General features: G+C 35.1%; 1 protein-coding gene across 1 annotated transcript; it reads left to right on the top strand.

The window, feature by feature from the left end:
• Window positions 1–19,528: 19,528 nt before the first annotated feature.
• On the top strand, window positions 19,529–27,258 carry LOC145818883 (uncharacterized). The gene is made up of 2 exons (XM_082912925.1): window positions 19,529–19,691; window positions 26,750–27,258. Exons 1-2 carry the CDS (start codon window positions 19,529–19,531, stop codon window positions 27,256–27,258), a joined length of 672 nt encoding a protein of 223 aa, XP_082769051.1.
• The last annotated feature ends 442 nt before the right edge of the window (window positions 27,259–27,700 follow it).

The following is a 27,700-nucleotide window of genomic DNA, read 5'->3' as shown; positions in this document are numbered from 1 at the left end:
AATCTCAGAGAGAAGTTGAATTTTTGGTGTGTTTTTAGAGAGAAGGAAGATTTGAGACAAAAACACTTTTGGCATCAATTTTGAGGAAAAGAGCACAAAAATCGAGACAGACAAACTGAAATCTGCTGGTGCAGTTTTAATTCCGCATGAGCATAAATTTTCTCCTTAAGGGTGGAATGCTCCAGAGAGCTGCCTAGAAATTTCACCAAAAATCTGCTCAAGCGAGACCCAAAATCATCTTGAGTGGTTTCCCGCCTAGAAAACCTAGAAAATTTTGGAAAATCCTGTGAGGATCCATGCTGGCGGTTTTCAAATCCGCACGAGCGATTTTGCCCAAAAACTCAGAAAAATGATTTTGTAACCCAAGATAAGTTCTAATGCCCAAAACTCAAAAATTTCAACCCAGAAAAGTTAAGAGAGGTTAAGTAGGAATAGGAAAGGAATCTCAATGACCCGATTCGGTAACACAGCACTGAAAGAAATGCATACAACTCAAGCCCAAAACCCCGGGACATCACATTAACAATATTAGTTTATATGTTGGTAGGGCTTGTTGTAATTGTGTTTGTTTTTCAAGTTTTTTTTTTTTTTGTCCATAAAGTTTTGATAGCTTTAATTATTTAAATTTACTACTTTATCCATACTGATAGTTATATGTTGTGGCCGTGTGCAATATGGTGTGTGGTATTCACAACTTGTGGTGGTATTCAAATTTTTTTAACATAATTTTGTATGAAAAATATTAGAGATTTATAATTTAAGTATTACAATTTACTCATAATGATACGGTAAATTATGAGTCTCAATTTTTTCCCAAATCTTCTAATCTTAAGAGTAATTCCAATGATGAAACTTAAATTAATTTTGTCAATACAAACAATTAGTACCTAATTATGGGTTACACATGTCCAATTAAGCTAATTTTTTAAAATAAATAATATACTTCATGAACCCTATAATATAAATGATTTAATATGTTTAATCTTCTATTGGAAAGCAAAATCTTTTTCATAATAATAATTTCAAATAATATTTAATTAATTGAAATGAAGGCTAACTGCCATTGAATTGAAATAAAATTCTTCTTCTTCAATCTCGACCAAAAAATCAAATTAACAAAAAATAAATAAATAATACTATACAAGTCCCCTGTGCCTTGCATCCGCCTACTTCACTACAAAACAAACAAAAATTCATTTAAACAGCGATTTTAAAAAACCAAATCAAATAGACTTTTTTTTTTTTTAATATTAGAATCTGACCCTTTTAACAAATTAAACTATAACTTTGTAATTTTATGAGAATTGACTATTTTAGTTGACACAATTAAATAATTAACAAATAAAGTCTCACGTAACATAAATTTCAGAAATCATTAAAAATTATTTGTGAAATTTGTCATGTTTTGCATATAAATAAAAAATAAAAAATAAAAAATGAAATTAGAAATCATAACATCTATTAGTTTAAGTTGTTGTTACTAGTTCTATATATTTGCATTCTTATTATAAATAAATATATATACGGGTAATGTTATAGTACACATCTCTAAAAAAATAAGTGCTATATAGTCATTCTTCTTTAACCTTTGCCAAATAATCATTACTATATTTCTATAAAAAAACACTATCTTAAAATATTAAAAAAAAAAAATTAATTAAAAAAAAAAGTTGTGCCACGGGCCAACCAACCTTGTATATATATAGATGTGTGTGCGCGCGCGCATGGTTTTAATTTGGAAAAATATTTTGATTATAATCTACAAAATAGAGGCAGTAGGTATGTAAAAATGAAAAATCTTTTTGGGTTGATTCTTTTAGCTAAAAGAAGGGGAAAATGTCTCATAGCTCAAATTTTGTGGCTCAAAAGTGGCTCAAATGGCCAAAACGACGTCGTTTTGGCTATTTTTATGTTGTTCTGTACTTAAAACGACGTCGTTTTGACCATTTGAGCCACTTTTGAGCCACAAAATTTGAGCTACGTAGCATTGTCGATAAAGTCAAAATTTTGGTTCTGATTGTGATGGCATAAAAAGGAAAATTTAAGAAAAAGGTCAGGGTAGTACAGAGCTTTTACAAATATTCTTCACAGAGTTGGTTTTTCCCTTCACTCCAAATTATAAGGGGTTAAGTGTATATTTCTAAACTATAAGGAGCTAGTGTGTTTTTCAGCCAAGTCACAGGGAGGTTAAATGTAATTAACCCTTCAAAAAAATGCGAACATTTACACTTCATATATTGAAGTTTCAAAAATATCTAATAAGTTTGAACATTCAGCATTTTTTATTTTGAAAATTATTCGAAAAAAAATTATGGTCTCGTTTGGGAAGTTGGCAATTTTAGTACGCTAAAACTTTTGTATTTAGAAAGATATTTGGATTTTTTTTTTTTTTTTTTGTAGTTGGATGTGATTTTTGTGAGAAAAAAACTAAAATGATTATGAGTTTGATATGACATTTTGTCTTATTGGCTATTTTAGCCTATTTTGTCTTTTTATAGATTTTAGTTAAAAAATAAAAAATAAAAAAAATCCTTTTGCCAAACAGGGCCTATATAAACTTTCACATTTTCTTTACATAAACAAAAAACAAAAATCATCAATAAAAAGTGTATACCCCAAAACTAAGCCTAAATTTAGAAGAAAAGTTGCAAAGTTTGCCCTTCCAATTTTGTCATCTCTAAGCAAAGCCCTTATTGAATGGATATCTTTGAGTAGGAGAAATTATTTTCACACACTTTTTAATTTTTGTGTACACCCTTAATAAAAAAAATTATTATAATTTTACCATAAAACAAAATGACTATAACGGATATCAATATACAATTACAAAATGACCAAACAAAAAACCAACATGAACAACCCTAGAAAATCGAAATTCTCATCCAATAAGCCAAAAAACCATCTGGGTAGTTCTTAGAATCCCAATTTGAATATGATGCCTTGCACTTCCCTCCTTTATTAATGTAAGTTGATGCTTGTACTTGTTTATTTTTCATCAATAAAGTTTCCCTTCTTCTTTGCTGATCAAAAAAAAAAAAAAAAAAAAAAGTCAATAAAATGGACAAAATTACAATCACTGTGCAATTGTTCGCGTAAGGAACTGATATTAGATTGTTCAAAAAAAAAAGAAAAAAAAGAAGAAGAAAAACAATAGTGTTTTAGCGAGTAAGAAATACTCACCCTTGACCAAGAAGATCAACAATCTGCCAAAAAGGTTGTGCTTTTTTGGGTTTGAATGTATCTGAAGAATCAGCTAGTGTCCGCAATTTTATTTTTTTGTGTAAAAATAAAAATAAATAAAATGAGTTAGTTTTTAAGACGGGTCGGTTTGCGGGGGATGGAGATACACATTCTTTATTTTCAAAAATGCGGTGGACTTCAATGTAGGTCTTTAATGGAGTCATGTTTTGCTAGAAAGTGTTGGATTGCCAAAAGATATCTGAGATCATCAGAGTTGGTCCTTAGGAAAAGCTGTGCATAGTGAATGATTTAGAGGTTTTAAGGTGTAGTATGTAAAAATACCTATTTAGTGGTGTGTACATATTATGAGTCAGGCATAATGTATGGAATGAGAATAATAACATATAATTAAATTCATAAATGTGTAAATTGAGATATGATATATAAAAAGAATAAAGGGTGTGTGGAAATATAATTTCCCTTTAAGTAGGTAACGCTACAACAAGTTGGAGAGTTATTTGTTATTCCACTTTATTAACTTTCTATAGCGATTTTGGTTGGACCTGACCCATTTGTTGTTTTAGATCTGGGTTTCATTGTCCTACATAGTTATCCATGTCTTGTTTCCCTTTATATCTCTTTGAGTTTGGCTTTTGGTATGTGTTGATTGCGTTTGGAACAAATTGGTATCTTTTTTTTTCAAACTTTTGTTGCCCATATTTTTGTTCCTTTGCTCGAGCGCCACTTCTTGCGCTCGAGCGGTCTTTGTGAACCTCCAGTAATTTTGCAGGTCTGCAAAAATATTGGGAGTTTGTATTCTTCACTCGAGCGACGACCTCTGTCTGTAAAACTACTGGGAGTTTGTATTCTACGCTCGAGCAAAGCTTCTTGCGCTCGTGTGATAAAACTTATTGTGTCTGGTCGCTCGAGCGATACATCTTGTGCTCGAGTAAACTATGAGTATATCAGTTCATAAACAGCCCCTTTTGAGTCACTTTTTCACCTCTCTCTCTCTCTTTAAACATTTCAAAACCCTAATATCTCTCACTCTCTCTCTAAAACCCATCTATTTCCCTTGAATATACATAGATCCGTCGATCTTTTCACCAATGTCCCTTTGTTAAAAAGGTAGAGCTTGATGAGGGCTTCGTTCTAATTGGAGCAAAGTTGATTTTCGACATCTTTGAGAGTCCACCCCTCCTTTAATCATCTTCTAAGCTTGAGGTAGGGATACTTTCCACACTTTTTTTATGAGTTTTAACTTAGTTATTTGTTATTTCTAAACAATATTGAGATTGTTGGAAGATTTGGAATAATCTAGGGTTTTGGGTAAAAATCAAAAGAGGTTTATTTATTTATTTATTTATTTATAAATGGATCATTGAAAATGACTTTGATATGGAAAATAATGTTGAGTTGGGAATAAATAGTTGATTTTGATCTTTGGGATTGATTTTGGAAAGGAAAACTATTTTGCCCTAAATGCTTAAAATGTTGATTTTATATAAATTATGAAATTGATATTGAATTTGTGAAATTGGATTGAGGTTGATGAAGATGGTGGAGTTAGATATGTATTGTCACTCACCTCTTGAAAATTTGGAGAGTTTATCTTTGTTGATGATTGTATATCTGTTTAGAAATATTTGTTTTGAGCTATCGGTCGAGGATAACTATGATTGTGGTAGAAATTACATGTGAATTAGGAGAATTGAAACTATTTTCTCATTCATTTGCATTGAGCACTATCTTACGCTTATACATTAGAAATGTTACTATTTTGAGAATATGGGTGAATCTGAGAAGAAATTGTTGTTACATCAAATAAGTTGGCCTGTGTGTCCAATGTGAAAGTCCCGAAAATCATGCGTGTACATGGGTGCCGATCCCGCAGACAAAATTTCCGCGAAATGGTAATAGTAGTGCTTGTATAGCCTACGTTTACATGGGTTCCAGTTTGCGGTTTCCTTCAAACAAAATTTCAAAGAAAGGTTATATTGTTTTGAAATTCCAAGAGCATGATTCAAACCCTATCTTTTTCTTCCAAGGGAAATGATTTATGATATTATTATGGCCTTGCATAGTTTTGGAAAGAGATATAAAAATGTTTTGGCACAAGCATTGCATATGCATTCACTTTATATCTTTGTTAAGATTCATATACTGTGTTAGATTATTTATACTGGGTTTTGGCTCACCCTATGTGGGAAAAATATTGCAGGTGCTGATGATATGCCTCCTCCAAGACAATAGTTTGGGAAGACTTGAGAAGAGAGCTTCTTTTGTCTATTTGCTATATTTATTTTTGTACAAGCTGAGGGCATTAATTGTATTAGACTTAAGTCCACTTTTGTTGTAACCAAGCATCCTCTTGGAAATCTGTAAGCCTTTAGGGCATTTCTTATTTGTCTAACTTTCATCTTGTCACTCTATCATTTTAGTATTTTGTAAAGCTTAATTATAAGTCAATGAAAAATAACTACTTTATTATTGTGATCACTTATTGATGTTGAGTATGGGTTGTAGTAATTATTTTGGGGCGTTAAAGCGTACCGAGTTTGAATACTTTAGGTATGTGGGAAGTGGTTATTACCATAATGGGTTTGTCTCGCTTGATAGAGATATTGGTATGTATGGTATGCTTATGTGGTTATATAGGTATGTGATTTAATTCCTAAGATATTGATTAGGTCTACGGGTTTTTAGAAATCTTATTAGAAGAGCACTTGATCACTGTTGTTTCTAATTGAAACTCTGGCAATGCCACGGGACGATCATTATTTAGGAAGGAAATTCGTATGTGTTTATGTGACTACGTACTTATGTGGAGTGAATTACTAACGTGAGTGAGTTAGCTTCGGCATATTTGTAAATGTGCTAATCTTTTTGTTACCTTCATTAGGATGTTCGGACATGGCCTTGGTGGTGGTAGGCGTGGTAGGCCCAGAAGGCATGAGGTGCCTTTACCGAATGAGGTTCCAGCACAAGAGGGAGGGATTGGTCAGGCCAATGTGGTCGAACCAGTTGGTTAGCAGGCCATGGGTGCTTTGGCCCATGAGATGGCTGGAGCTTTGCGGGAATCTATGGACATTCTTTGAGCTGAGAATTAAGTCCAGGCCCAAGTTGCTGAAGTAGGGCTGTCCTTCTTGAAGATGGAGTTTTTTTCGATCGAATCTGGACGAGTTTTTAGGTGTGGATAAGTGGTTAGAACAGATGGTGAAGATGTTCAAGATGATTGGCATTGAGGACGACGGTTTGAGAGTGACCTTTGCATCCTTCCAACTGAAGAGAGATGCGGGTCAATGGTGGAAGTATGCGCGTGGGCGTAATGGGGTGACTTGGAAAGCCTTTGTCAATGCTTTCCAGGACAAGTACTTGCCTCTCACTGCTAGGAAGAAGTTGAGAGATCAGTTTTTGAAGCTCAAGTAGCTTAGTTTGCCAGTAGCCGAGTTTGAGGCAGCTTTCACAAGCCTTTTTAGATATGCACTGAAACTCGTGGCAATAGAGGAACGTTGTTGTATCGAGTTCGAGAAGAGATTGAGGAGCATGCTTCTTTTTAAGGTAGCTGGGTCAATGATTAGAGACTATGGACACCTTGTGGAGGCGATGACTCATCTTGAGACCATAGTTCAGGCAGAGGAGGAGTGGATGAGGGGCTCCAAGAGGAGTCAAGAGGTGTAGGGGGAGAGTCGAGACAGTAAGAGATAGAGAGGTCCCGCTCCACAACAGTCCCAAGTTGCACAGTCTAGATCCACCTTTCCTGTGCCGAGTTCAAGTTTAGGAAGAGGTAATTCGGGAGGTTTCTCTTATTACAAGTATGGCCAGTTGGATAACAAGTCTTCAGCTTGCCCGCAGAGAAGAGAAGGACAACAGTCTGCGTCGCTTGCGGCTCGTTCTTAGAGCCAGAGTCAGGGGAGAGGGCAGTTGCCTACTTGTTATTAGTATAGGCAGTCAAGGCATGTGAGGAGGTTTTGCCCTTAGTCAGGTGGCACACTTGGTGCGTCTAGTTCGAGGCAAACATAGAGCAACTAGCCCACATAGTCAGCACATGCCTCGAGGGCTAATCAAGGAGCCTCTTCAGCTCAGTCAGTGCATCAGACTTATGCTCCGAGAAGTGAGCAGGTGGAACAGAGACCTATGGGTCATGCGTATGTTATTACCATGCTAGACTTAGTGCTAGCGCCTTCAGTTGTGAGAGGTACTTTCTTGTTATGCAATTCTATTGCCAATGTGTTAATTGATACAGGTGCATCCCATTCTTTTATTTCGTTTGCATTTACATGAGCATTGGGGTTAGAATTAGCTCGGTTAGCATCTCCACATAGTTTAGAGTCACCTATTGGTAGTGAGATTATTTTGGAACAGGGGTGTCAGGGTTGTGAAATAGAGGTTGTCGGTCACTGACTCCCTTTTGCATTTGTGTTGATTGACATGTCAAGTTTTGACGCCATATTGAGTGTGGACTAGTTGTCATCGTATTGAGCTATCATAGATTGTTACCATCAGAGGGTTACTGTGTGTACCTTAAGTGGTGATTGTTTTTATTTCATGGGGGACAGAACCGATAGAACTTCATCGTATGTATGTGATCCGCGAGGTCAGAGTGAGCTTAGTTACCTTCTTGCAAACGTCTTGGGTAATGAGTGTGACGAAGTCCGAGTTGATTTGCCAAGGGTAAGTTGTGAACACCCAGATGTTTTTCCTGAGGATCTCACTAGTTTACCACCTCATCGTGAGATTGAGTTATCTATTGACTTAGTGCCTGGCACGTCACCGATTTCTATGGCACGATATAGATTTGCACCTGCCGAGTTGAGCGAGTTGAAAATTCAACTCTAAGAATTGCTAGATAAGGGTTTTATTCGCTTTAGTACTTCGCCTTGGGGAGCACCGACTTTCTTTGCCAAAAAGAGAGATGGTGCATTACGACTTTATATTGATTACCGGAAGTTGAGCTGGATAACTGTTAAGAATAAGTACCCAATGCCACAAATAAATGATTTGTTTGACTAGTTGAAGGGGTCTTGTTGTTTCTCTGAGAAAAACTTGAGATTGGGTTATCACCAGTTGAGGGTAAGGGAGGAAGATATCTAGAAGATGGTATTCCATACACGGTATGGCCATTACGAGTTCTTAGTAATGCCCTTCGGGCTAACCAATGCACCGGCCGTGTTTATGGATTTGATGAACCGAATTTTTCGTGAGTTCTTAGAACACTTTGTAGTCATTTTGGTGGATGACATCTTGATTTACTCACCCTTTGAGAAGGAGCATGGGGAACACTTGTGAGTTATGCTTGAGTTTCTTAGAGCCCACAAATTGTATGCTAAGTTCGGGAAGTGTGAGTTTTGGTTAAAGGAAGTTAAGTTCTTAGGTCACATAGTATCCAGGGAAGGAGTGACTGTGGACTCTTCTAAGATAGAAGCAGTGCAAAATTGCGAATAACCCAAGAATGCCTTTGAGATCCATAGTTTCTTGGGGTTGGCGGGGTATTATCGTCGGTTTGTGAAGGATTTCTCTAAGTTAGCCTCAACTTTGACTAGACTAACGAGAAAAAGAATCAATTTTATGTGGAATAAGACTTGTGAGAAATCTTTTCAAGAGCTTAAGGTTAGACTTACCACTACACCAGTGTTGATTATTCTGGAGAGGGATTTGGGCTATTCTGTGTATTGCGATGCTTCACGGGGAAGGTTTGGGTTGTGTTTTGATGCAAGAGGGAAATGCAGTAGCATATAGCTCACTCCAGTTGAAAATATATGAGAAGAACTATCGTACCCATGATTTAGAACTGGTAGATGTGATCTTCGCCTTGAAGATTTGGAGGCATTACCTTTATGGTCAGAAGTTTGAGGTGTTTTTTGATCATAAGAGTCAGAAGTACCTATTTTCACAAAAAAATCTGAATTTGAGGTATAGGAGGTGGATGGAGTTTATGGAAGACTATGACTTTGAGTTGCACTATTATCTAGGTAGGAAATCCATTAGCAGTGTAGCTTGTATTGTCATCCGAGAATAAGAGATGTTTGGCGAGTTTGACTTGCATCTGGGCGAGTTCGTTTAGTCTGCAGCTTTGTTTTCTGTAGTTGGACAACTTACACTTGCAACCGAGTTATAGAAGCATAGAGCGGTGACCTTGAGGTAGAATCTCTCAGGGAGAAGATCTCTAGTGGGAAGGTAGAAAGATGCTTGAATGTGTATTTTGACTCGAGTGCTAGATACCTTGACCATATTTTCATGTTGGAGTCTTGTTAAGAGGAGGTACTCTGAAAGTTTCATCATTCACACCTTGCGGTGCACTCAAGAGGCACAAAGATATATCACAATCTTAGTCGTCAGTTTTGGTGGAAGGGGATGAAGAAAGATGTAGCCATGTTTGTCTGGAGGTGCCTTACTTGTCAACAAGTGAAGGTCGAGCATCAGAGGCCAACGGGTTTGTTACAATCCTTGCCTATAGTCGAGTGGATGTGGGAACATGTCAAGGTGGATTTTGTTGTAGGTCTTCCGAGGACTCAACGAGGTAACGACGCCATTTGGGTGGTAGTTGACCGATTGACCAAGTCAGCGCACTTTGTACTTATGTGCACGAGTGACTCGATAGATTATCTAGTTGACATTTACATTAGGGACATAGTTCAACTTCATGGGGTCCCGGTGACTATTGTTTCAGATAGAGATCTACGTTTTACAGCTCAGTTGTGGTAGAGTCTACAAAATGCCTTGGGCACTAGGTTGACTTTTAGTACCGCCTATCACGTCCCAAATTTTTAATTACTCGGAAACATTACCAAAAGCCTGTAATTTAGGTCCATTTTTTTTCTTATATATCTATTACCCTTGAGTAATAGAACCATAATAATATATGTTCTCTCTCTCAATGGATACAACAATAACAATAATACATGCCAAGCTTCTGTTACGGAGTTACAAATAAATAATTATAAACATCAATGTGCAAAATTCATTTCCTTCACATCTACTATGAGATTACACATAAGAGATACATGGACTCCATAACTCTTCAACTAATGAATCCGAATTTCCCTTCCTGAAAAAAAATAAAACAACGAGAGGTGAGCACTAATGCCCAGTAGGAAAGCTCAGAATAACTATCACATAGATAGAAATAATCATGCATGAAGAGTGATACCATATAGTAAGGTGACGTTTTGTAAGTTCAAAATATTATACGTAGAGTATCCTTTTTTCTTAAAATTTCATTTGAACACTTAAGAAAACTCCCTGCCATAAATGTTGCTCCTCATCATTAGGAAGCCATAAATTCTCTTTGAAAATAAGTACACTTAAGAAAGAACATCATCTTAAATTTATTAACCCGATTCCAAATTATTCCTCATTTCATTTCTATTTTAATATTCCTTATTTCATTTCCGTTTTCCCCTTATACTATTTCCAATTACTACAACAACATAACACCAAAATCCAAATTTCCTTTATATTCAAAAAGACGATCCTCATACACTTAACTCCCACTTGTCTAATAATTACATCACATTAACATTTACATTATTAATTAGAGTTCAAACATAACACAGGAATAACAAACCCTTTTTAATTCAATTTCTCAATTATTTACAAAGAAAAACTCATAATCTTCCCTTATAGTCACAAGCAATCCAATGAGATCATCATCACCAACCTTTAATCCAATTACCATTTCATTTTCTATTCTTTCAAATAATGTCATATCCAATACCGGATCCATTAACAAGTCATCTCCATGAGTCACACGCTTTACCGGTCTCAAGCCGAAAGGAATGCGGAACCTCACGCTTTACCTGTCACAAGCCAGAAGGAAAAACCTTAACATATCCTAACATACCACATGCTTTACCGGGCGCTACTCCTGAAGGAAGGCGGAACCTATTTTAACGCCACGCTTTGCCGGCTCAAAATATAGCGGGAAACGAACCCCGAAATAACATTACATTGTTAATTTGGGACTCGTGTATCGAGTCGATGAGAATGGATGACCGAAGAATAGGTTATGGAGATGGATTTGTAAGAATAACATTGTTATGAATGATTTAATGTTGATTTTGAACTTAATTTGTAATTTTGAGGACAGAATTCTTTAAGAGGGGAAGGTTATAACGATTCCAGTTTTGACCCGTCACCTATTATATTCTGGACTCGAGTTTATGATTTCTGAATGTTGTTCATTGTCTTTTTCTCTTTATTCCTCCCTAAATTTGGTTGTTTGTGCATTTTGAGTGTGTTTAGTAAAGGTTGGTTACTTAGTTTTCAAACCTTGCGCTGCCCAGAATTTTGGTCTTCCGCTTGAGCAGGCCTTCTTGCGCTCGAGCGGGGTTTGCAAACACTTAGTACTTTGCACGTCTGCAAAATACTGGAGGAGTGTTTTACACGCTCAAGCGACGTTTCCTATGCTCAAGTGGGTGGGCGCTCGAACGTCCCTTCTTGCTCTCGAGTTGTTTGTCTATTGTCTGCAAAAAATACTGGACGTGTGTATTCTGTGTTCGAGCGGATCTCTTTTGAGCTCGAGCAGAACAAATTTTTGTGTTTGACGCTCGAGCGTAAACTCTTCCGCTCGAGCGGACTGTACGTATGTCAGGTCCCGAAAGTGACATTTTATATTTTTTTCATCCTTCTCTCTCTCTAAAACTTTCTAAAAACCTAAATCTTGACCCTCTCTCTCTCTAAAATACCCACTCTCTCTACATTTTGTCATAGATCCTTTGATCTCTTCACCCTAGTACCTTTGAGAAAAAGTTGGAGCATCTCAAGATCTACATTTTGAACCGAATAAAGTTGGGTTTGAGCGTCTTTGGAGTTCCACCTTTGCTTTGCTCATCTTCTTTGCTTGAGGTAGGGATTTTCTACACTTTGTTATGATTTTTAACTTAGTCATTTGTGGTTGTGTAACAATGGTGGGATTAGGGAGTATTTTGAGCCCAACCTAGGGTTTGGGTGAAATGTGAAAGATGGGTTTTTGGTGGAAATGAAATAAATTAACATGGGGTTTGAAAATGAAGCTATGTTATGTCAAAATGGGTAATTTTGGTATTTAGATTGGTATTTTGAAAAGAGGGATATTTGCCCTAAATTGATTATCATATCTATTTTGTATAAATAGTTGAAATTGGTATTGCAAACATGAAATTGAGTGAGTATTGGAATAGATGGTGAAATCATATTACTTCTCATCTTTAGGAATTTTGGATAATTTATCTGCCTTGAGATTGTATATCTGTTTAGAAATATCTGTATTGGGCTATCGGTGGAGGATAGCTTTGATTGTTGTAGAAATTGCATATGGATTAGGTGAATTGAAACTAATCTCTTGTTGGTTATCATTGAATATGACTATGATTATATACATTGCATATGTATGATTGTTTGGGAGAAGAAATTGGATGTATTCCATGTGTGTTTATGTGTTTATATACATTGCATATGTATGATTGTTTAGGAGGAGAAAGAGGATGGACTCCATTATAATTAAGTTAGCCGGAGTGTCTTGGGTGAAAGTCCCGAAATTTATACATGGGTGCTGATCTCGCAAATGAAATATCCGTAAAATGTCAATTGGAAGTGTTTATGTGTTGATCGTGAAGTTGTTGAACCATTGAGTTGTAGTACCATTGAGTTGTAGTCTCGTTTGGGTTATTGACAAAAATAATGAAGTTGGCTCATGCATTGAAACGTATTGAGGAAAAAGAATGAAATGAAACATGGACTTGATATTTGATGACTATATGAAATGTGAACGTTTTATCCCTAGCATTGTATATGCACATTGCACATATACCTTTGTTAAATCTCATATATTGTGTTAGATTATTCCTACTAGGCTGTGGCTCGCCCTATTTGGGAAAAACATTTTTAGGTATTGATGGCTTGCCTCCGCCAAGACAATAGCTTGGAAGGGCTTTGGGAGCACAAGCTTTTTTGTTTTGGATTGTATATTTTGTAGAGCTGAGGGCTTTATTTGTATGAGATAGTCTCTCTTTTGTTGTAACCAAGTCAAGGCTTGGAAAGGTGTAAGCCGATAGGGAATTTACTTATGTTAAACTCTTTTGTATCATTTACTTCATGTAATGAAAGGACTATTTGCTCCGATTTATGTAGCTGTTAACGAATGTTTGGGTTGTATTTATTGTATTTTTTGGGGGGCGTTACAAACACCGTTATATTTCACAATCTTCCATTTATCATTACCCACACTCATCTTAGCCCAACCTAGACTTAACACAATTTAACATAACTCAATGCAATTCAACATAAAAAAATGAAATTCTTAAATATTCACTTCATCATTTTGTCAAAAAACTCATATCATCCATACCATTAACAATTCATTTATCCAAATATGGTTTCATATTATAACATAGTTTAAAAGATCAACAATAAGAGTTCAATTGTAACTTTTACATAAATTTCCAAACACTTCCAAAATTCAATTAAAATTGTATATGTGCAATTTAACTTCTCAATTTCATGATTCTACTTTCACTTTAAGCAAAACCATCAATCATCTTCATGTACTAAACTAGGGTTTTAAGAGATATTAAAGCTTTTCATCCAACACTTCTTTTTTTATTTCAACTCTTCTATTAATTATACATCCAAATTCATAAGTCCATAATCATAACCCAACCGCCAATATTTCAAACCCTAAACCCCTAATCTCATGATTTATCATAATATGCTTAAAAATATAACTTTTGTATTTATATCAAGAAAATATCACAAATCTATCTATAAATGAGAGTATTGAAGGAGAACTAGAAACCCACACCTCTTGAAGCGAAGAGAAGACAACCCAAAAATCACCGGTGATGAAACTATGAACTATTTGGACCAAAAGGAAGCCCTTGACGAGATCTACAATCATTCTCAAAGGACCAAGTTGAAAAGATCACTCTAGGTGAGTAGATCTAAAGATCTTAAGTGAAAAATTTTGAGTTTAGAGAGAGAGAAGAAAACTCACGGTGTAGAGATAGAAAAGAGAAAGAGAGAGGAAAGAAAATAATAATAAAAGTGTGTTTGAAGCCTATTTATAGTAGTGGAATACTAGCCCCAAAGTCAAAGGAAAGAATAAGTCAAAATCCCTAATAATAGGCGCAAATCGCAATGAACAATCTGAAATTTTACTCACAGGGGTCGACCCTTTAGACAGAGTTGTTGACTCTTCAGGAAGAAAAGCCGAGACACTAATGTGTGCAGAGGACAAGAGTCGATCCTTGGAACCAGTGGTGTCAACCATTTATTTCAAAACGCATGTATAACAAAACAGCAAGGGAAGGGTTGACCCTAGGAACTCAGGTGTCGACCCCAAAAACCAGCAAAAGCACTAAGAGCAAGGCAACAAGGTGGTGTCGACCCCCAGGAAGGCAAGGGTCGACCCCATAACAAATTTTCCAAATTTCCAAAGAACTTTTCAACATAAACAAGCATGAACGAATAGCCCCAACATGTTTAAATCGAATTGTACTCCTGCAAAATCAAGATACAACAACTCCAAAGACTCCTAAAATGAAATAAAGCATTTAATTACACTTTCTAATAGTTTAAAGGGCACAAGTGCTGCATCATCTTTCATTCTCAGACAAACGGACAGTCAGAGTGTACTATTTAGATCCTTGAGGATATACTTCGAGGTCGTGTCCTTGACTTTAAGAGGTCGTGGGAGAGGCACTTGCCCTTAGTGGAGTTTTCCCATAACAACAGCTTCCAATTGAGTATTGGTATGGCATCGTTTGAGGCCTTGTATGGCCGACCGTGTAGATCTCCTATGTGTTGGGCTGAGGTAAGTGACTCACCTATGTTGGGTCTAGAGTTAGTCTGGGAAACAATAGAGAAAATCGCACTTATCTATAAGAGGTTGGTTATGGCTCAAAGTCGTCAGAAAAGCTATGCCGACCATAGGAGGATACCATTGTCCTTTGAGGTGGGAGATCACGCCTTCTTGAAGATATCACCTAGACTGGGTGTGATGAGGTTTGGGAAGAGCGGTCTGCTAGGTTTATTGGGCCTTTTGAGATCCTAGAATAGATTGGGGAGGTAGCTTATCACCTGGTCTTGTTGCCATGGCTTTCTAGGGTTTATGATGTGTTCCATATCTATATGCTTCAGAAGTATGAGTCGGATCCTTCACACGTGTTGGATTAGACTGAGTTAGAGGTTGACGAGGATGCCTCGTATGAGGAAAGACCGGTTACAGTTTTACATACTCGAGATCAAGTCTTGTGAGGCAAGACGATTTCATTGGTAAAAGTGTTGTGGCAATACCATGGGGTTGAGGAGGCCACCTGGGAGCGTGAGGCGGAAGTCCGTGAGAAATATCCGGACTTATTTATTGATGTTTGAACATGTATTGAAAACTTTATTATGTTAATGAAATATAAACGTTGCATATGTTTTGGAAATGTGAATTGTATATTTAGTATTGAAAACTCATTTATCATGTTGATAAGAGTGGATGACTGGTGGGTTGGTTATGGTGATGAATTTGAATGACTATCATTGTCGTAATTGGTTTAAACTTGATTTTAATGTTTGGTTTAAAATTCAGGGGACGAAATTCCTAAAGGGGGGAAGATTATAGCAATTTTGACCCATTTATTGTTTTGGATCTGGGTTTCATTGTCCTACATAGTTATCCATGTCTTGTTTCTCTTTATATCTCTTTGAGTTTGGTTTTTGGGATGTGTTGATTGCGTTTAGAACAGATTGGTAGATTGTTTTTCAAACTTTTGTTGCCCAGATTTTTGTTCCTTCACTCGAGCGCCACTTCTTGCGCTCAAGCAGTTTTTGTGAACCTCTAGTACTTTTGCAGGTCTGCAAAAATACTGGGAGTTTGTATTCTTCGCTCGAGCGGCAAAACTTATTGTGTCCAGTCGCTCGAGCGACACATCTTGCACTAAAGTGAACTATGCGTATATCAGTTTGCAAACAACCCTTTTTGAGTCACTTTTTCACATCTCTCTCCCTCTAAACATTTCAAAACCCTAATATCTCTCACTCTCTCTCTAAAACCTATCTATTTCCCTTGAACACACATAGATTCGTCGATCTTTTCACCCGTGTCCTTTTGTTAAAAAGGTAGAGCTTGACGAGGGCTTCGTTATAATCGAAGCAAAGTTGATTTTCGACATCTTTGAGATTTCACCCCTCCTTCAATCATCTTTTAAGCTTGAGGTAGGGATACTTTCCATATCTTTTTATGAGTTTTAACTTAATTATTTGTTATTTCTAAACAATATTGAGATTTTTGAAAGATTTGGAATAATCTAGGGTTTTGGGTAAAAATCAAAAGAGGCGTTTTTTTTTTTAAATGGATCCTTGAAAATGACTTTGATATAGAAAATAATGTTGAGTTGCGAATAAATAGTTGATTTTGATATTTTGGGATTCATTTTGGAAAGGAAATGGATTTTGCCCTAAATGCCTCAAATGTTGATTTTATATAAATTATGAGATTGATATTGAATTTGTGGCACTGGATTGAGGTTTGTAGCACCTGTATCCTTTAAAGCTTTTGGGAAGTGTATTTGAATCCTTTATTTTATTTTGGGAATCTTTGGTATTGTTGTATCTTGGTTTTGGAGGAGTGTAAATCAATTTAAACTTGTTGAGATTGTTCGTTCACGCTTTTTTACGTTGAAAAGTTGTTTGGGAACTTAGAAATTTTTGTGAAAATATAAAATATTATGAATTTACAATTTTTGGTAATAAAATTTAAGTTGATACACTTTTGTTAAAATGTCAATGTATGAACATAAATTTTTGATGGATCCTTTCTTTCCTTCCTTCATCCTTATCTTATCCATTCCATGACACATACTCACACACAAATGTCATACGCTCATTGTTGGGATGAAACTAGGAGAAGAGTATAGGGGTCATGACTCCCCTGTTTTAATAAAAAAATTTGTTTGTCATAACACTTATAAATATATATATATATATATATATCTTATTTTATAAATAAAATGACCTATTAATATAAAAGATGCATATCTCATTGTTCTCACGTTTTGCATTTTCTTTTATTTTCTGCCAAAAAATTTCTTCATCCTATTAGAGATTTTTTTATATGATATTTAAATTTTTTTTATGTGTATATATATAATTTATATATCGTATTGTATATACATGTGTGTTTGTTTATATGGTAAAAAAATATTAATTATCTTTTGACCCCTATATGGTGGTGAAATCCTAGTCCCGTCCATTCCACGACACACACACATACACACACAAAGGCCATGTTTGGTTGGCAGATTAGTTAGATGGTATTATTAATACGGTGAGATTGAGTAAGGAGATTAATAGTGTGGTGGTATTAGATTGGAAATGTAAGACAAATAGCGTTTGTTTGTATATTACCGAATTATTAATACCTTGAATATAATTGTTGCTTGTTTTGCCATAAATGCTCTTAAATGAGATGTTTAAGACAATAGTTGAAGGGCAAAATAGACATTTCACACACTAAGCCTTGGATTGTTTTTCCAATTCCATACTTTCTCAGAAAAACCTAAGTCCACTGCCATACATCATAGACAATCCCATTGGACTAATACTCCTAAGGATTATCAAATAAACCATAAATGAGGTGGCCTTACTAACAATTCAATACCCTCAATGAGTCAGCCAAACAAACATGGCCAAAAATGCCCTATGCTCATTGCTAATCCATTCCATGGCGCACACACAAAAAGATGACCAAAGCAAGCAAAGTGTAAGAAGCAGGAATGTGATATATGTATGTATAAATTAATAAAAGATGTGTATGTAACTTGCAAATTTTTAAATAAGAAAAGATGTGTACTGAACTTGCAACTATGGCTTTCTTCTTGTTATATGCCAATTTATAAAGTTATTTTGTATTCTACTAAACTTTTGCATGCATTAAAAAATAGCAAAAAAGGAGGGGGAGGGGAAAAAAGGTTTGAAAAAGCTCAAATTAAGGCCTATTAGCTAACCCGCCCAACTACCTAGGCCAAGCCCATTGGTCCTGGGCTTGTATGTTCAGCCCAGGCCAACACACCAAGTAAAAAGCCTTTGCCAAATATTCTGAAAAATACTTAAAGGGACAATTACAAAAAAAAAAAAAAAAGCCTAAAGTTTTAGCTTTGAAATAAAATAAAAATAAGTTTTTAATTTTGTCAATTTAAACTCTAATATTTTGATTTGTTTTCTATATAAACATTCACCTACTTTTGTCAAGAAAAATAGATGAAAAAAAAATGTAGTCGTTAAACTCAATGTAAGTATATGTAAAATGTCTAAAGTACCATTTTCATTAAGTTTAATGACTCAAATATTCATTTTCCTTTCGATTTTACTTAACAAAATAACCAAATAGGTGAGATTAAAAATAATGCTAAAGTTAAGGTTTAAATTGATAAAATTCAAAATTCAAAAATTATTTTGTTACAATATTCAAACCCCCTTTTTTTTTTTCCCGCAATACTTAATGTATGGACTTACAAATTGCGGTAATAAAATTTAAGGAAATTACAAATTAGTGAAATTAACTTAAATTAATTATAACTTTTATAAAAGGGCATTCAGGCCATAAGTTTGGGGCCATAGCCACATGGTCTATTTTTTTGGAGCTAAAAAGACAAAACAATTTGAAAAACTATATCACTTATATGTCAACTTTGTCCACATATCTATCCTTATGTCATTCTCCTATTTGTTCACGTATCTCCTATTTGTCCATCTAGTTTATCTACATGTCCATATTAACACTATTACTAGTCACCGTTGTCGGCCACTGTTAATGACTTTTCCGGCTTCGACGGTGGTTCGATAGTGATCTAGTGATAGTGGGTTAAAAATGAAAACAAAAAAGAAAATTTTAAAATAATATATTGTTCTTACCAAACGTTTTCGTTAATCATGTCTTTATTTTCATAAAAGATCAATTTTTAAATCTAATGCCATATCCTCCATTAAAAATCGACTTATCACCAATAAACCCTTGCAAGTAGATTTGTATATGGTGCACGTCAAAGATCTGATATGAGCACAACTCTCTCAATTGTAGCCCTTCCACCTCCATTTTTGTGTAATTCTCCATTTTATTTTAAAATTGCCAAAAGTAGGAGTTACGAAATTTTGGCCGATCCTTTCCTTGCAAATCTGATCCATGCCCACAAAAATAAATAATAAAAAGAAGAAGAAGAATAAAGAAAGATGAGGAAAAGAAGCAAAGCATAAGGGTCAGGAATGGTATGGTATGGTATAAAAAAGATGTGCAACTACTTTTAACTTATTGTAAGTGTAACTGCTTTAAGTTATAGTAACTATTTAAAATTTGATGTTGGTCTGGTTTTGTATGAAGTGGAGGATGGAAAACTGGTTTTCAAATCTGGAATTACGAGGAACATTGTTCCCCCTTCCTGATGACATATTGCATGATGTTATAGTTGTTGCAACTCTCACTGTTTTCATCGCTACTGCTGATACTGCTGTCGTCACTACCCGTCTTTATTTCAAAAAGAAACCTAAAGGTCTATGTTCAAAAAACTTCATGTCACATATTTATTTATTTATTATTGGATTGTACAGTTGTGGTGATTACTTGAATATGCTTAATATATATATTTACATCATTAGTTTGCTGTGTTTATTTATTTATTTATTTTTTTCATTCATTTTAATTATTTTTTGATTGTATCATCATACCTTCAATTATCCTTTTGATTGCTTAAAAGATAAAATTTTATTTTTACCCTTATACTTTGTATCAATTTTCAATTACAACTCTACTTCTAATAATTCAATTTTACCTTTAAAGTTTTTGAAATTGTATCATTTTTGTTGGGTATATCTCCTTATTAGAGTATGAGACCTAATTGATTTATTAAAATATTTAGTTTGGTTTGGTGTTGGTTATAATATATTTTTAATGTATTATATCTGACTTTTGAAAGCCCAATGATAATAGGTAGGGTTTTGAAAAAAGCCCAAGATTCAACAACATATATATATATGTTGTCTTTGTTTGTCCCATGAGATAGAGCAACAACAACTTTGTGAACAATTCGGTGAATTTGGCTTCTGTGGAGGAGCAGCAGGTTTTGGACAAATTTGGTGGGTTTCTTTGTGCATGATTTGATGCTGCTATAGTCTTTGATTCAAAGCTAATCTGGGTTATTATTTTTGGTCTTCTTCAACTCTAGTTTGAAGGTTTTTTGTTTGTCTATTTGGTGAGATCTTTCCTCTTATTTATTTGTGATTATTTGAAATTCATCTAAGGGTAGTTTGTGAGACCATTCGTGTCTCGTTTGTAATCGTTTGGAAACTCTTTGGTTGATAGTGAAAGCGAATTTCGATCCCGTGGACATACCTCACATTGAGGGAATCACGTAAAATTAATGTGTCGTTATTGATTTAATTTTTCCATATTATTTTTTATTCCCATTGATTGATTTACTTGTGGGGAATCATATATTTTCCCTAACAATTGGTATCAGAGCTTACGGCTTATTTGGGTTTATTTATTTATGTAAATCAATGGAGGGGAATGTGGGTCGCATGTCTAGTTTCAATGGAAGCAATTGGGTAACTTGGAAAACTAAAATGGAGAACCTATTATTTTGTAAAGATTGGTATGGGCCCATTGAGGGTGATAGTGGCAAACCTGAGGGTATGCAAAATGTTGAATGGTAGAGGTTTAGTTGAAAAGACATTGGTGTTATCCGTCAATGGATTGATGACGGTGTGTTTCATCATGTTGCTACTCAAACATCAGCACATGATTTATGGAAAAAATTAGAAGGCCTTTATGACAGGAAATCAACCACAAATAAAGTTTTTTTATTTCGTAAGTTGGTTAATTTAAAATATAAAGAGGAAAGCCCTATTCCAGAATATTTGAATGAAATAAAGAATATTGTTAATCAACTTGCTTCTATAAAAATTGTGTTTGATGATGAGTTGCAGGCTTTGATGCTACTTAGTTCTTTGCCTGAAAGTTGGGAGACTTTGGTTGTGACAGTTAGTAATTTGGCGCCCGATGGAGTTGTCACAATAAGCCAAGTCACAAGTAGTTTGTTGAATGAAGAAACTAGAAGAAAATTAGCGGGTTCTTCTCATTCGGAGGCATTTGTTGTGAGAGGCTGAAGCAAAACAAGGGGGATGAGTAAGACTCCTCATGGTCGTGATCAAAGCCATGACAAATCAAGAAATGGTTCTTTTTCAAAGAAAGACATTGAGTGCTATTATTGCCATGAGAAAGGGCACATGAAGCGGGAATGCCGAAAGCTCAAGAACATGGAGAAAAGACATGACCAAAGTGTGGATAAGAAGTAAGAAGACACAACGGCGGTTACTAACGATGATCTCATAGTCGTTTGTGAAGACGATTGTATCAATTTTGTGGGCCAAGAGAGCAAATGGATGATTAATTCTGGTGTTTCTTTTCATATGACTTCTCGAGTTGATTTCTTTACTACCTACACCAAAGGAGATTATGGTTCTGTTCGAATAGGTAATGAAGGTTTGTCTAAGATTATTGGCATGGGTGATGTTTGCTTAGAAACAAATTTGGGCTACAAGTTGTTGCTTAAAGATGTGAAGCATGTTCCTGACATTCGCCTCAATTTGATCTCTACCGGGACGCTAGATGATGAGGGCTTCAACAACAAATTTGGTGATGGAATATGAAAGCTCACAAAGGGTTCTTTGGTGGTGGCTAAATGCAAGAAGACTCCTACACTTTATTCGATGCAAGGAAAAATTTGTAAAGGTGTTATTAATGCACTTGAAGATGATACTTATACTGAATTGTAGCATAGGCGACTTGGCCATATGAGTGAAAATGAGTTACAAGTTTTGTTCAAGAAAGAGCTTCTACCTGGTTTAATAGGTACACATCTTAAAACTTGTGTTCATTGTTTGGTGGGTAAACAACATAGAGTTTCTTTTCTTAAAAATGTTGCTTCTAGAAAAGAAAATGTTTTAGAGTTGATTTATTCAGATGTTTGTGGTCCTTTGAAAGTTAGAACACATAGTGGTGCACTTTATTTTGTTACTTTCATTGATGATTATTCAAGGAAAGTTTGGGCTTTTATACTAAAAACTAAAGATCAACACCATCTAGATGTATTTAAGCATTTTCAGGTCATGGTTGAAAGAGGAACAGGGCAGAAATTGAAGTGCATCCGAACAGACAATGATGGTGAATACATTGGGCCATCTGATGAGTATTGTCGTAGCCAAGGTATTCGGTACCAAAAGATAGTTAAGAAGACTCCTCAACAAAATGGTGTTTCCGAGAGGATGAACCGCACCATTGTGGAAAGAACAAGGTGTTTGCTTTCACATGCTAAATTGCCAAGATCCTTTTGGGGTGAGGCAATGAGGACAGTGATTGACACGATCAATTTGTCTCATTCCTATCCTTTGAATGGTGATGTTCTTGAAAGAGTTTGGACCGGCAAAGATGTGTCTTATGAGCACTTGAGAGTATTTGGTTGTCGGGCTTTTGTTCACATTCCAAAAGATGAAAGGTCCAAGCTTGATAGTAAGTCAAGACAATGTATTTTTCTTGGCTATGGGCGTGATGAATTTGGTTATAGATTGTGGGATCCAGTCGACAAGAAAGTCATTTGAAGCCGTAATGTTGTGTTTCTTGAAGACCAAACAATTGAAGATTTTGGCAAAGGTGATCAACCGAAGCCAAAAAGTAGTGATCTCATTGACATGGATCCATCTCCTTTATCTTCGGTGGATGATGAAAATGGGAGAGATGTGCAGCCACCTATTGAAGATGTAGAGCATGATGCTAATCCTAATGAACTTGAGCCGGAAATTGAGGAAGAGCCTCCAACTCAAGAACCGTCACCACAACTCGTGTTAAGGAAATCTACAAGGGACTAACAACCTTTAAGAAAGTATCCTCCCAGTGAATTTGTGTTGATTTCCGATCAAGGGGAACCCGAGAGCTACCAAGAAGCAATTGAGCATGTAAAGAAAGATGATTGGAAAAAGGCCATGGAAGAGGTGATGAATTCCATACTTGAAAATCACACTTATGATTTAGTGAAGTTGCCTAAGGGGTGGAAAATTTTGAAAAATAACTGGGTTTTCAAATTAAAGAATGATGGCAAGAATTTGAGGTACAAAGCACGTCTTGTTGTGAAAGGTTTTGGGCAAAAGAAATGTATTGACTTTGATGAAATTTTCTCGCTGGTTATGAAGATGTCTTCTATTCGGGTTGTACTTGGCATGGTCACAAGTATAAACCTTGAAGTTGAGCAACTTGATGTGAAGACCACATTTGTTCATGGTGATTTTGAAGAAGAAATTTACATGGAGCAACCAGAGAGTTTTATGGAAAAAGGGAAAGAAAAATTTGGGCCTAACCCGTAGTGGAAAGGTCAGTCCAACAATGATGTTGGGTTGGACCGAGCTGCAGAACCAAATCCCCAAAATGGGCCAAGCCCATACAAAGATATCCCACTGAGCCAGCCCATCTCTACAAGCAATCTCATAGAGGACCTAGCCGAGGCATGACGGTACCGAGCTAGAGGAACACACCAGAGAAATGTGGAAGCTGTGATCACATGCATGTGTACGTTGCCACCTCAGCTGGTCCCCTACACCTAGAATCACGGAAATGGTTAACCAGGGAATGTGGTTTGTTATCAGCATGACTAAAATGTGTATATACACCCTACGTCAACTACCAGATGGTCCCCAACCTAGAGCAATGCTAAAGCAAACTTGACAACACCAAAACTCCATGAAACCATCTTGGGCAACAAGCAAGGGGTTCTACATAAACCACATTGACTTCACATTGAAGGTAACTAATCTAAGCCTAACCTTACTCACCGAAACATAACTCTCTACACTTAGAGAGCACCTTTCTTCTTCTCCGATTACTGATTCCCACACCGGAGGGGTTATCCGGCCAACCCCGGCCGGGCAGCTTAGACGGTGCTCCTTGTTGCAGGGCCTCAATCCCTGGATAGTCTAACCAAGTGCGGCGCTCAGATCCACAATCATCTAGTGCAGTATTCAGTATGCACAATATACAATTCTACTTGCATTTTCATAAAGGGTTTATTGGTGATAAGTTCATTTTTATGGAAGGATAAGGCATTAGGTTAAAAATTTGATCTTTTAAGGAAATAAAGACATGATTAATGAAAAGGATTGGTAAGAACAATACATTGCTTAAATATATATGTATATATATATTCATTTTTAACCCACTGCCACTAGATCAATATCGAACCACCGCTGGAGCCAGAAAATCCGTTAACAGTGGCCAATGACGGTGACTGGTAATAGTGTTGATATGGACATGTAGACAAACTAGATGGACATACAGGAGATATGTGAACAAATACATGAATGGCACGTGAACAAATAGGAGAATGACAGATGGATAGATAGGTGAACAAAGTTGACATATAAGTGATGTGGACAGATGGACAAATAGATAGGAGTAATATAGGCTTTCAAATTGTTTTGTCTTTTTGGCTCCAAAAAAATAGACCATGTGGCTATTGCCCCAAACTTATGGCCTGAATGCCCTTTTATAAAAGTCAAAGTAATTAATTTAAGTTAATTTCACTAATTTGTAATTTCCTTGAATTTTATTACCTCAATTTGTAAGTCCATACATTAAGTATTGCAGAAAAAAAAAAAAAAAACACTCTAATGTTTGAATATTATAACAAAATAAATTTTGAATTTTATCAATTTAAACCTTAACTTTAGAATTATTTTTAATCTAAACAATTTGTCTATTTTGTTAAGTAAAATCGAAGGGAAAATGAATATTTGAATCATTAAACTTAATGAAAAGGGTATTTTAGACATTTTACGTATACCTGTGTTGAGTTAAATGACTAATATTTTTTTTTCTTCGATTTTACTTAACAAAAAATAGGTGAATGGTTTATATAGGAAACAAATCAAAACATTAAAGTTTAAATTGATAAAATTAAAAACTTATTTTTATTTTATTTCAAAGCTAAAACTTTAGGCTCCTTTTTTTTTTTTTTTTGAAATTGTCCCTTAAGTATTTTTTTATTTTTTTTATTTGAAATTGTTGGAATCATTAAACTTATTTTTATTTTATCTCAAAGCTAAAACTTTAGGCTCCTTTTTTTTATTTCAAAGCTAAAACTTTGCAATCACAGAGTGGAGCAGCGTCTTGTATTCAGTAATTTATGTAAGAATTTTTCCTAAATATGGCTTAATGTGGTTTATACATGAATATACTAGATTCATCTCATTAAGTAAGATACACGTACATCAATTAGATGGTGACTAATCATTGATGAATGCACCTATATGTACATAATGTATAGAAGACTAATGGAGATAATGTTAATGCATTGAATGTGATAGATTCATTATGAATGAATCTTAGAGATGCATTATGTATCTATTATGGATGTAGAAGACACATTAATCTAGCTAATGAATTCATTAATATAGAAGATGCATTATGTATCATGAATGTAAAAGATACATTAAACTATTTAATGAAGTTCATTGAATGAATGGATTCTTTGATGGGAAGAATACTAGTATAAACAATATAAGGTCCCAAACCACACTCTCCATCAAAAAAACTCAAGTTGTCACCACAAGAAGGCTCCCATCGCCTAGAGAGAGAGAGAGAGAGAAAGAGAAGTGGTTTGAAGATCGTAGACAAATAAAGAACTTGAAGATCAAGGTCTTCTATTCAAGGTTTTTTTTTCTCAAAAGAGGTTTTCATACTATCATGGATCAAGGTATGTATAGACTTATTTTATATAGTAGAAATTTATATAGTTTTCATGTATATAATTGAATCCTTAATGGTTTTTAATTTATGTTCCACAAAGTTTTCTATCAAATGGTATCAGAGCCTGGTTCTCAATTCTGATGCATGAAACGTATAAGTATGAATTTCATTTTATGATGATATTTTGTGTAATAAGTGCATAACCTTGATTTACACTTGTCCAATTTTATTTTTATTTTTGGCCAATCTTTTATTCTATTGATATTGAAATAAAAATTGAAAATTATTGAACAAGTGATAATTAAGATAATGTCTTATGCACTTATAATGTTTTGTTACACACCTTATGAGTTAAAACATTGTTAATCAGCCCAACGGAGGTTCAACACTATGTATGTTTGAACAACCGAGATGATTAGTATAATAAATATAGCAATAAGTTTTTCTGCCCAACGGTGATAAACTTCTCACGTGCTTTAGTAAATAAAATAAAATAAGAGACATTGAGTTTTTCTGCCCAACGATGATAAACTCGTTACGGTCTTAATGATTATTTTATTTTATTTTATGTTTATTTTTATTAGTCATCTCATTTACTTTTATAAATTGCTAAAATATATTGTTGTTCGGCCCAACAGAAGGATAACTTGATTTGGTATCTAACTAATTATGTTTTCTAGTTAGATATATTTAACTTGTGGTGTTATTTTTATGACATGTGAAAAGTAGTTTTCTTGATTATATTATGTAATGGATATTATGTGTTTACAACATTGAATCCTACTACAATCAATAGTTCCTTGTCTTGTATTGAAGCTTTGAGTGGAACTAATTTTAAGAAATGGAAGGAACAAATTGGAATTGTTTTGGGAATTATGGATTTAGACTATGCATTAAGAGAGCCAACTCCTACAAAGCCTAATGATACAAGTTCTAAGGAACGCATGACTTTATATGAAAAATGGGAACGCTCTAATCGCTTTAGTCTAATGATTATGAAAGGCTCAATTACACTTGCAATTCAAGGAGTAATCCCTATTTCTGAAAGTGCAGTGAGCTATATGAAATCTATTGAAGAACAATTCATTGGAACTTCCAAATCCCTTGCTAGTACTCTCATGATTAAAATGATGACAATGAAATATGATGGTTTAAGTGGTGTTCGTGAACATATCTTAAAGATGAATGACATGGCCTCTCAATTAAAGGAACTGGACATGGAAATGGAAATTTCTAAAGGTTTTCTTGTTCATTTCATTATGACTTCTCTTCCTATGCAATTTGGTCCTTTCAAGATCAATTATAATACGCAAAAAGATAAGTGAAAAATGAGCGAGTTAATTGCCATGTGTGTTCAAGAAGAAGAGAGGCTTAAAGCTGAAAAGCCTGATATGGCTCATCTTACCACCTTGGGTCCAACCAAAAAGATTTTCAAAAAAGGCAAAAGTAAGAAGAAGAAGAATGCAAATAATGAAACTCAAAAGGCTAATGAAGAAAATAAGATTCGATGCCATTTCTGTCGAAAGAAAGGTCACATAAGAAAGGACTGTCCAGGTTTTAAAAGTTGGTTGGACAAGAAAGGTAACACTCAATGCTTTGTGTCTTATGAATTCTTTTTGGTAGATGTTCCACCAAATTCTTGGTGGATTGACACTGGTGCAAGTATTCACATAACAAATTCCATGCAGGGATACCTTACAAGTCAGAAACTAAATAAAGGAGAACGAACCATTACGGTTGGGAATGGAATAGAAGTGGACGCTGAGG

This window comes from Camellia sinensis, chromosome 2 (genome assembly GCF_055761805.1).
Source record: "Camellia sinensis isolate YWXY chromosome 2, ASM5576180v1, whole genome shotgun sequence".
Taxonomy (NCBI): domain Eukaryota; kingdom Viridiplantae; phylum Streptophyta; class Magnoliopsida; order Ericales; family Theaceae; genus Camellia; species Camellia sinensis.
Note: the sequence above shows the minus strand (reverse complement) of the source record. Positions and strands in the feature narration are given on the sequence as shown.

Coding starts and splice junctions, on each gene's coding strand:
- LOC145818883 (XM_082912925.1), top strand. CDS start 19,529: ATGGAAAACTGGTTTTCAAATCTGGAATTACGAGGAACATTGTTCCCC. Junction 19,692..26,749: donor TTTCAAAAAGAAACCTAAAG/GTCTATGTTCAA, acceptor CTTGTATTGAAG/CTTTGAGTGGAACTAATTTT.